This window comes from Periplaneta americana, chromosome 2, assembly GCF_040183065.1.
Source record: "Periplaneta americana isolate PAMFEO1 chromosome 2, P.americana_PAMFEO1_priV1, whole genome shotgun sequence".
NCBI classification, from domain to species: Eukaryota; Metazoa; Arthropoda; class Insecta; order Blattodea; family Blattidae; genus Periplaneta; species Periplaneta americana.
Genome location: NC_091118.1, coordinates 185,243,918 through 185,256,136, shown reverse-complemented (window position 1 = coordinate 185,256,136; position 12,219 = coordinate 185,243,918). Strand labels below are relative to the sequence as shown.

The window sequence follows — 12,219 nt, the reverse complement described above, 5'->3', positions numbered from 1 at the left end:
CACCCAACATTGCGAACTCTATGTATCATGATCCTGTTGGGAAGGTGATTTCAGGGAATAGCCTACGACTCAGTTTTTACAGATATATTGTCTATAAATAATTACTGTTCTAATGCATCATACTCTCGGGATAATCACAGTCAGCTGTTTATCAACAACTTAATGAACTCGCTTTTTGCAGTAGAGCAACCTAAAACATTGCTACTGAACTGTATGTTGCATGTTTCAGAAACTGCTGGTACACAGTTTGCATGCAGGCTTTGTATAGTTTAAGAATTGTGTTGTACAGTGCAATCAGGTTTGCTTTCTGCCGGAGTGTTTTGCTTATGGGCGAGCACGCCACTTGTTAGCTGGTTAGTCGGGTCTCATTGATTAGTGGGAGGGTAAAACAATAAACCAAACCAACCTACAACATACACAAACAAATTTAAGAGGCTCATTACTTACCAATTATCAAATGAGGTGTTGAAACTGTCCGCCTTCATTCTCCATACATTTTTCGCATCTCTTTAGGAAATTATTCATCATATTTTCCAGAAACTACTCACCTATTTATGAGGTCACCTGGCTGAAGAGCATGTGCCACATTTATTTTATATAGTGAGGGTCACATAAGAACAGTTCCTAAACAGCAAATATTGCCGTCTTGTCAGTGTTGCCAACTGTTACCAGATATCACACGATCCTATGTACTTAATTACTTACCGTAGTTTTGTTGGAAAGTTATTCTAAATAATTCAGTAATTTGTAACATATTTTCGTAGGCAAACTATATGGGAAAGGGATCATCATGTCAACTCTGGCAATACGAAATTCATTTGTTTGAATAAACAATTGACTCACGAGACCTAACCTAAAAATGTATTTTGTTTGACCACATGAAATTATTAGTACTAACTCCGAACACTTACCTGACTATAGTCTTGAATTATAATCACAACGCAACACATACAATAACTATATTGTATTAATATTAATACTGATATTAATTAATTATTAGTATGTTCAAATTTCACTAGCTTTCAGTAACCGGCTCAGAAATCTAGTACAATTTTAATTTCATCTAACTCCAGTACCGACAAATATTGTCGATATTTGTCTCAGCTGCCAACATACCAGTTACAAAATCACTACCATTTGTAGTATTTGTCAGTATCGAAATTCGAAACGAAGTTGGCAAAAAAAAATTCAACCTGCAAACTAGAAAATCACTACAATCCACTAGCTTATGTAGTAATGGGAGAAAAATGGTTAGGTTTCACCCTTAAGGTATGAAGTAAGCTGACCTGGACTATATAGCTTGAAGTGCAATAATTTAGTAACCTTTTGCACAGACCCATATGATTGTTGTGCAAGAAGACTAAGAGATTTTCTAGGAGAATTTTCTAAATGATTACAAATGTTATGTGATCTTTTTTTGGTGAGAACCGTACGCTGCTTTTTTGGTTTGTTAGGCTGGACACTTCCGGTGTCCTGAAATTTATGATAAAGATTATGGACTGTTTTACAGTCTGAAGTGTCTACACCCAGGAATATTTCTTGAAGCCGTCTTTGAACTTCACGAACTGAGTTAACACATATGAATCGTAAATAAAGAAATGCTATGCCATTGTAAACACACGAGGCATAATACGCTTCATGTATACTGTCGAATTAAGAAACAGACAACACAACACACACCCGGGAACAGCTGCATTATGACTGCGACATTCAGCAAGGTCAACATTAAGCAAGCAGGTTTGCTACTCCTTCCAGTGTGCTGCAAACGAGTGGGGGATCGCTCATAGGAAAAGCCCTGCACTGCAGGGGAAAACATAACTGATCACACTGTATAATCTCCTCGTCTTCTTCTTCTTTTTCTTCTTCTAGCGCGTGTTCTTTTTGATAATACAATAAAACTCATTTAAAGTGACACCACTTATGATGTTTTTCCATGTACGGCATCAAAATTCCCTATATGATTAAGATACACTTAGCCCTTTTAATATGTTTACATTTGAAAGAACTTTTCATCTAAGGAGTAAGAAGAAACAGTACATAACAAACTTTAACAAATTTCTGCATTAAGGGGATAGGACGATATTTTTTGGTGAAAAATGAGTAAATTTTCAAAAAAAAATTCTTTAGAATATTTTGTGGGTATTTGTGCCTTTAGCAGATGTTGAGACGCGATTTTTAAACTTCCTGCGCTATGGATTTTTAAATCACATGTCTCCTTTCATTGTTGTTTCTGGTAAATTAAATTAAAAAAAAAAAAAATTATTTGAAATGCTCTTTGATATGTGTGGAATGCATTGCATAACATTTTATGGGTATTTGTGCCTTTAGCAGATGTTGAGACGCGATTTTTAAACTTCCTGCACTATGGATTTTTAAATCACATGTCTCCTTTCATTGTTGTTTCTGGTAAATTAAATTTAAAAAAAAAAATTATTTGAAATGCTCTTTGATATGTGTGGAATACATTGCATAACATTTTGTGGGTATTTATGCCCTTATCAGATGTTGAGACGCCATTTTTAAACTTCCTGCGCTATGGACTTTTAAATCACATGACCGCTTTATTGTTGTTTCCGGTAACTTCATTTTTTTTTTTTTTTTTTGCTACATTGCCAGATAAAAAGGATATAATTTCTGAACTATTAAAGATACATGCATGAAATTTAGAACACACATTCTTTAGACTATTAGGAAACTTTTCTCTGTAACAGAATTTTGTTAATAGATTTCATTTTTAAAATATGCCCGTTTGTTTGCGAAAAAGGAAATAAAAAAAAGTGTTATTAAATTTTAATTGTTTATTTTACAAACGTAGGGACTAATTCAAAATTCTGTTACAGACAGATTGTAGAGCATGCTTTTGCGAGTACATTGCAAAAAATTGTTTGAATCTATATTTGAAAATTGTTTAGATATATCGGTTTTAGTAAAATCCTGCATTGGGTAAATTTTTTTTCAATTTTGGCCCCCAAATAATTTTTTCAAAATATTTATATTTGGTTGAGTTGCTACAGCTATGAGCTCTCCACATACAAAAAATTAATATTTTACACCAAATAGGAAAAAAGTTAAAAAAAATACCATCCTCTCCACTTAAAGAAATTAATAATTTTCGTGGTTCTCATTAGAGTTCTTAAAAGTTTTGCAAGAGCTTGTTTTGAATTTGCTACAGACTGAATTCCAGTTAATACAAATATAAATTATCAATACCTGAGTTAGTGTGAATGCTTGCAAAGGCACAGAATTCGATCAACAAGGAAACCACTGCCAATTACTTAAGGAAGACTGAGTTCAGTGTAAGTGCAATTGAAATAATGATGATGATGTTAGTATTAGTGCAGGAGTGAGCCCTGATGAATCGTTCAACAGTCAGGGGCAAACTTAGAATTGTCTACACATTTAATGAATTTGTTGAAGCTGGGAACTTGAGAAGCAAGATATAGAGCAACTACGCAGTAATATGGAGGTAAATCACAACAAAAAATTTAAAAAGGGGGGGGAGATGACGTGGATAACCAGAAACCACTGCCAATATGTCGGGAGGCTATGGAGTTTTTGGACATTTTATGACCATTTTCTTGAGGAGTTTCCATTGTATTGTCTAATAACCTCAGACAAACATCTGTCTAAGTCTCTGTTTTGTCACAAGTGAAGCATGAAACTCGAAACACAAATTTGAGTGAGGTTAATGACTATATGGTTCCACATATATTTGTGAGAAGTTTTTTCTTAAGGGGAGGGGGTGGCACATGAATTCCGCAAAACTGCCAGAACGCTCTCGAATCACCAACACTAATTTACTGGTAACTTCAATCCACAGCTGAATTTTTCAATTTTGCAGCCTAGAATGTCTCTTGTTTCAAAACATTGAGTGCTGAAAATAGTAATGAGTGTGGCATAGTGTTATCTGACATTGAGTGATAATATTAGATTTCTGTGCATTTCTTTGTTTTTCTTTTGGTAAAAATGTGTATTCATAAGTAGATAATGGTCTAAGTTCTATTTCAAAATCCAAACACTAATTACACAGATAGTAACAGTATATTCTTACTACAAAAAAAGAGTAATTAGAATAATAGTAGGTGCCAAATCTAGGAAATCGTGTAGGATTATTTAAAAAAAAACTACAAATAATGCCCATGGCTTGCCAGTATATTTTTTCAGTAATCTCCCTCGTATGTAATCGTGTAAACTTTGTAACTAATTCAACAGTGCATAGCATATATTTATATATATGTCAAAAAATTACTTTCATACTCCATCAGCAAGTCTATCGTGCTATCAAAAAGAAGTGCGTTATATGGTAGTAAAAATTTTTAATAGCTTTCCTGTGGATATAAAAAATGAAATTCAAAACATAATATTATTTAGGACCAAATTAAAGAAATGCCTAATTTCTCACTCCTATTCTGTAGAGAATGTATGACATTCAACAACGCTTCATGAATATTTCTGTCTTGGATTAAGTATTGATACTAAAAATTTGTGTTGTACTAGTAGACTATATTGTAAAACTCTTCTGTATATATTTCAACTAGACTGTGACTGTAAGACTTTATATTACTATTAAGATTATTTTTTTTGTTTCACATGTTCCATATTCTAGCTGAGAAGCAATGTATGAATACCATGAAATGTAAATAAATACAATACAATATTGTATTGGAGTTCTCCAGAACTAGAAAATAATGTAACGGTATTGATATTATTGTTACGGTCTATGTATTATAATTAAATTATTTTCTACTAGTGATATACAGTAAAATCCCTCGTAACCGGCACCCAAATAACCAACAATACCAAAACATCAGCACTTTTGGTTGGCCCAAAAAAAAAATGTTTAAATCTGACACATAGCCACAGTCTGGACCGTCAGTTTTGCCACATTAGGAAGTTTGCACGAACTTTCGTTTTCAGTGAATATTCGAACCTAAAATTACTGTATTATTTGTGTTGTGTGATGTGTTTTAATGAAGAAAGTCCACACAGTTTTTATGTTTATTTAGTTATGTTAAGCCCGTCAGTGTTGCCACATTGGAAGTTCGCACGAACTTTAATTTTCAGTGAATATTCGAACCTAAAATTAGCGTTGTCATTCATTGTTTCTTGTTCACGTTAACATTTGTTTAAAACTTGAAACTATATTAGTTTCAAGTATTATTTGTGTCATGTGATATGTTTTAATAAGGAAAATCCACACAGTTTTTATGTTCATTCAGTTATGAGCAAGTGGTAGAGAAATAAGCTTCACATGGCTGCAGTTTCAACATTTGGCATCATGAAATACGAATTATCCGGCAAAATCTCGTATCCGAAACTAGCCTGGTCCCTTTCTACTGTACCGTATTTCATCGCATTATCGTCGCATTTTTTATTATTTCTGTTTGGCGTGAAAATATACAGTGCGACCATTATGTGAAGAATAAATTAAAATGGTAACAATTAGTTCCGTGAACTTTCAGTGATCAGCTTCCATATAACAGAGGAATGTGCGAGCAAGCAGGGACAAGTTGCGTGATACCTAGTGGAAGAGGAAGGAGAGGAACCAGTATTTTTTTTTTTTTTTTACCCTTCGGACCAAGCTGTAGAGTCATTGCGTGCCCCTACGGCTCGAGCCACCCGGGTCGGCATTATTAGTGTGCGACACTGGAACCATAACGTAAATAATACGTTAAAAATAAAAATTACTGTGATATTATTGAATTCAACACACTTTTATATTGACTAAAAACATTCACAGTATTGATGAATCACATATAACGGTACATCTGATCCATTGAAGTCGATATTATCTGTCTGACTACTGGACCAATCTGCAGGAAGGTGATTGGTCTAGACCTGAAAAAAGTATTTGAACACCCAGAACCAACAATTGTACTGAACTGTATGCATTTCTGGCTATTGGCTTGGTACTAACATCTCACACCCCTCATTCCATTCACTATCGTCAGCTGCCACTACTGTTTCTCGCACATTCGACCTTGAACGTAAAGATGCTTTGTGTTGCAGTGGCGGCACGTAAATAATTCTTGATCGTGATAAACAGAAATATCCATGTGATGATTATGCAGTGAAATTTTAAAATCCTGATCAGTTTGTCTATAAATGAGAGTGCGACCATTACGTGATGACAATAGTTCATTTCTATAGCCGATAAACTACATGCTTAAATCCAGCATTGCAACTCCTAGTGCACAGACAAGAGGAGTTGCTTACTTCTCGCTGCATCTCCAATTCTTCCCTCCTTTATTGAGCTAACAATAATTGAATGGCACTCATCATGCCCATAGCTGATGTAAAGACTGAGAAAGAGTTCGGAAAAATGAAAATATAACGGAGAGAGCTCGAATTCAAATAAAGATACAGCTAAATCCTGGTATTTCTTAAGTTTTTCTGAAATGAACAATATGGCATACAAATCCGTAAATAATGGCATTTGTAATACGCAACTTCAGAATTGTCTTCAGCAATTGCACATACTGTTTATAATGCTTATACTATGTCCAATACTGTTTGTTGTGCACTTGCAGGAAAATCCACGATTATATCTGCAACTTATTGATATGGGCTTACAGCAGAATCCTCTCAATGAAGACAACATTATATCCATTATAGATCAGTTCCTTAGCAGAGACACAGATCCAGAACAGAAGGTCCTCTTTGCTCAGAGGAAAGTTGAGTTCCTAGAAGATTTCGGATCTGATATTCTCAGGTAATCCTTTCAGTAAATATTGTTTTATGTCCGTGTTTATTACCTCAGTTATTTTGTAATGCTTATTAACATTTGAAACAGGCATAATTAGTGATTTTTTTATTTAATGTAATACAGATCACATATTTAGTAAAAGAATTTTGGTTTTTCTTTAAAATTTACAACTTCTAAGCGCATATTTAATTGCCTGCTTTGAGTCTGGTCCATTTACTGTTGTAAATGCTGCATAACATTCAAAAGAGATTAGATTCTGAGTCATTCAACATACTGAGACGTGTTAAGATGTGAAATATAAGTGCTGAGTTTATTTTTATTGCTGTTTCAGTGTTCAGAAAGCACATGATGAATTCCAACGCTACTTAAAACAGGCAAAGGATAGGAAGAAAAAATCACCGGACTTGGATGCCAAAAAGTATGTTGACTTTCTTTTCATTGAAATGTTTGTAGGTGGACAGATACTTCCAGAGAGATGGTGCGTCACTAAATGCTTTTTGTCAATACAAGTTGCAGAAAATAGTAAATTCTTATTGCACTTATTGTAACTTGTATACCACACACAAAATACGAGTAATGAGATAGTTGAAAAGAATACACAGTTCGAAAATTTTGGATTCTGTTACTGGGGGATAAAAAGCTGTAAAAAATTCTACCTGCAGTTATTTTGTATCTATTATTTGTTTTAATTAATCTCACAAATGAAATGTTTTAGAGGGGGGAGTGGTATTGTGAACGAACAATAACTAATTAGTACATAAGTTCACTTTTGAAAAATTCTTATTTTAGTAGATATTGTATTTGTCCCTGAGTTCACTCCCACCTGGGGATAGTGGATTTTTAGGTAGAAAATTCTGACACAGATCACATGAGACAGTAAAGTTTTGGTCAAATTTGGCAGATTTGCTGCATATACAGTATATATTGCCCCAGATAAAATTCTATATTCAGGTCTACTATTACTCCATTTTCGAGTTTGTAGCATTTCTCTTGGTGAAAATTTTTATAGGTATGACTGGGACTTGTTCTGTAGACACGTTTTACAATTGCAATTTGCCACACTTTGGGGGGGGGGGGGCGTTAAATGCGATTTTTTTTTTTTTTTTTTTTTTTTTTTTTTTTTTTTTTTTTTTTTTTTTTTTTGTACGAATATGATCATATATCATAGCTGCGCCTCCAAAATCCGATATGTGCATTTAAACAGATTTTTCAGGAGAAAGAAAAAGCATTATCACTTTTAATTCATTGATTTTGAAAGCTACTTTCGGTATAATTTCTATCATTACATGAAAAATGGTCAAATTATACCGAAAGTAGCATTGAAAATCAAGGGAATTAAAAGTGATAATGATGCCCCCCCCCCATGAAAATTGTTAAAGTGCACATAGCAGATTTTGGAGTCAAATTAATGTTATGTTTGTCAAAACAACCTAACATTTTAGTCAAGGTGGACCCTTCACATTTCTGTTCTTCGATCCATCCTCACTTCATTACATACCAGTTCATTGTCCCCCCCCCCTCACACCCCTCAGATCTCTTCATACTAAATTTATCCCTACATTACTGTTCCAAAATCAGCCCATTCCTAATTACAATCTCCTAATCTAAATAATACCAGTATTGTCTCACTTCTGTTTCTACGTCACCCTACATATTTCTATATATCCTTATTCATTACCTATTCTACTGCTTTGTTACAACAATCCTTCATTATTCCTTTTCCTTCATACCTTTTAATCTTCTTTATGATCTTTTGATTATCCACATTAAGTTTAACTACATTCACTTATTATTTCCACATTTGCAAATCATTCTTCTTTCTCACTATAGAAGTTTATCAGCAATTATTCACTTCACTTCTCTTTCACATCTTTCTTCCAGTCACTAGCAATTATTTCAATTTTGTACTATTTTCTTATGTGTTGTCCTTTGTCACCTTTTATCACTCCTACCACTTATACACCAACTCTCAAATTATAGATTTTCAGCCCTTATTTCTTCACATACCGGTAAATTATAAAAGACTGCTATTTGTTTTCGAGAGCAAGATCTCTTTTCTTCACTTCCTTGGCGAATCTTCTTGCCTTCTCTACTTTTTCTTCTCTCCTTCCCTAGATTTCTTGGTCCCCGACTTCTCTTTCCCTCTGATTCACATGTGTTCTTAATCCATATGTTTCTGTATTGTGGTTGTTTTCTGGTTCTGCTCATCTAAGCTGTTAGCTGTCTGGGTTCTGTTCTGTCATTATCTTCTATCCTTTGTTCACACACTGATGTCTACATTAGTCTCGTCCATGTGTTCCTCTGCTGCCAGCTTGTTTCTCTTTGATTCATGCATTCTTTCTTCATGCCTGACCTCATTTCCAGCTTGCTGGTATTTGCTGATGACTGCCACATGCCCTTTTTTTTATGAGTATAGCTGTATCGTACATTCATCAATCACAAATTTTATTTTGACAATGAAACATTCAAAATAAGTACGAAAATTGGTTTGTTTTCATGTTTTATCATGTGGAAAGCAGAGCTGCTAAGCTTTGAAAAATGAAAATCTGTGTGTCATGTACGCACAGTGCGTAGGTTCATTACACACTAAAACAATAAGATGAAAAGTGTAAAAGATATGTACCACAATTTTTAGCAAGAGTACACAATGAAGATTAAGGAATAATGTATTTTCATAATTTGGAGCCAAACGGTCTGTCACAGTGTGCAAATGAACATAGGCCTAATGTTTTTGTTACTCGTATGACACTTTTCTCCATTTTGTATGGAACCAGCCTTATTAATATGGGGGAAGTCTGTGAAGAAATGAGTTTTATTTAATTTTTTAAAAGTGATTTCCATATTTAGATTCAAACTTTTCTTCACAATTTACATGTTTAAATACTGATTTTTTCCCTTGTTTTACATATCTAAATAACGACTTTTTTCACGATTTACATATTTAAACAGCTACTTTTTTACGAATTACATTAGTTTTGAATAATTTCAAGGGAAAAATTGTTCCGGGGCCAGGTATCGATCCCGGGACCTCTGGTTGAACATACCAGCGCTCTACCACTGAGCTACCCGGGAACTCCACCCGACACCGTCTCAACTTCTGCTTTACAGGGAGCTTCACCTGAAAGACTAGATTTGCATAATATATACGTTACTGTGTACGTTAACAGAAAACCACAATTTCAAGTCACACAGAGATTGTGTACACTCGTTGTGGGTCTCTGGCGTTTCGTCAGCCCACGCGAGTTGTGTGGATATAAAGGGAAAAGTTGAGACGGTGTCGGGTGGAGTTCCCAGGTAGCTCAGAGGTAGAGCGCTGGTACGTTCAACCAGAGGTCCCGGGATCGATACCCGGCCCCGGAACAATTTTTCCCTTGAAATTATTCAAATCTGCTTTACAGGGAGCTTCACCTGAAAGACTAGATTTGCATAATATATACGTTACTGTGTACATTAACAGAAAACCACAATTTCAAGTCACACAGAGATTGTGTGCACTCGTTGTGGGTCTCTGGCGTTTTGTCAGCCCACGCGAGTTGTGTGGATATAAAGGGAAAAGTTGAGACGGTGTCGAGTGGAGTTGCCGGGTAGCTCAGTGGTAGAGCGCTGGTACGTTCAACCAGAGGTCCCGGGATCGATACCCGGCCCCAGAACAATTTTTCCCTTGAAATTATTCAAATCTGCTTTACAGGGAGCTTCACCTGAAAGACTAGATTTGCGTACATTAGTTTTATTTATGAACTTGGATGTATTTCATTCACCATTTTATGCTGTCCCTAACTCAGTCTTGGCCATCTTTTTAAGATTGTACTTCAGAGGGCTATGACCAGTAAGGAAAAGGGAAAGATGTGATCTGTATAATCGATGTTGTAAAGGTGTTGCACAGATTTTGGTGAGTGCTTTTATTACCAGTTCAGTCTTACAGGACCTTGCATTATCTCGAAGCAGAAACCTAGGAAAAAATGGCCTTCTGTTTGTCAGTGCATTCTTCAGATTTCTTCTGAAGATGGTGGCATAGTATTTCAAATTGACATTTTGTCTCTGGGTACCTTGCACTGCAGAATAATCCCTCTAGTGTCATAGAAGAGAACCAGCATAATTTTTAGAAAATGAGGTGTTGTGCTTCGTGATAATTGATTTTGGCTTTTTCGATCTTTAGTGAGATCATATGCCACTATCTTAAATGAACACATTTCGTCATTCTGATATGTTTGATTACAATATGATGAGACTTTTAAGGAACAGACAGTTCTCCAATGCTCTGTGCTATTTTCTTATTTCCATCTGTTACTTTGAGCTAGGCCTACAATATTAAACTGATCCCTCACATTAATTTTGTTGTTTTTATAGCGTTTCTATCATTTGAAGATCCTAGTTTCACAGTAGGTATCTGTTTAATGACATGAGTTTCTGAACTGTTTTGCTCTTCTCTTATTAATGGTGGGTATTTGACTCTTTGCCATTCACGAAGCCAGTTGTGTAGACCAATTTACCAACAGACTCGTTGCCTGGGGTGCGCCATAGGTCTACGCTACACCAGCAATGAGATGAGATGACGGAGATTTGTTGGGATGCGACAAGGGAAGTGGAGCTTTCGGAGAAAACCCCAGTGTTACCTGGACCACAGGCTTACCTAACACAAATTATAAATCAGGGGTCTTCCAGGGGTCGAACTCAGGTCAACAGGATTATAAGTCCAGCACTCTAGCCACTAGACCACCATAGCAGTTTCAAGCAAAATATAGAACTCATTAGTATTTTTTTTTACACTGTATTGATAGAATATGTATATATGTTTGTATTGAAATGGTAACAGCTTAACAAATGCGTACAGCATTAATGCTGTAAATTAATAGTATATTATACAACAAGCCTATAATGGTAGTAATAAAGACGCGAGTTTCATCATTTTCATACCAGCATCTTAATTACCATTATAGGCAAGATAAATACAACTGTTTTTGTTCGACCATAATTAAATGTCTAAGTTTTGAGTTTTCACAAATATCATACTTTGTTACTTTAGTGATGATGAAATGGTGAACATGTGTGTATTTTCAGCATATTCTCGACTATTGCAACAGATGGCATGAGTATGTCTTCAGCATGTTCCCAAGTAGTGCAACAGATGGCAGGCATGTACGGCATATTTATTAATTTTTTGCAGGAGATTTTAACCTCAAAGCAACACACATTAAAACACAGGAAATGAACTCAGTTTATTAGAATATTAAAATTAACATGAAGAGAATTTATTTTATTTTAATACATGTTGATTGTGCAGTTTGTGAAATTTATCTGGAGAATGGTTCCCAGTGGAGTGTTTGAAGTTGGGTTAACGTTTGAGTGTTTCGATCAATGTTACTTTCGCGCCTGCCATTTTGGATTGGTGCTCTCAAGGCTTGCGGGATTTTGGGCATACGATATCAATCAATATTGCATATGTTTAGTTGGAAATTGATAGTTGCAGTAACATAATTGAGGCACTCAGAAGCAAAGTGATACAAGTGACATTT

At 35.1% G+C, this 12,219-nt stretch overlaps 1 protein-coding gene across 2 annotated transcripts in view; it reads left to right on the top strand.

Annotated features, from left to right (window-relative positions):
• The window catches only part of Prp39 (pre-mRNA processing factor 39), an 80,975-nt gene that overhangs the window by 52,934 nt on the left and 15,822 nt on the right, over positions 1-12,219 (top strand). Inside the window, exons 16-17 of one of the 2 annotated variants that reach the window (XM_069819101.1) lie at positions 6,531-6,712; positions 7,038-7,124. In XM_069819101.1, coding sequence (XP_069675202.1) covers positions 6,531-6,712; positions 7,038-7,124 — 269 coding nt within the window. Of the gene's footprint in view, positions 1-6,530; positions 6,713-7,037; positions 7,125-12,219 lie in introns of those variants that run through there. The other variant, XR_011331029.1, reaches the window with a different exon arrangement.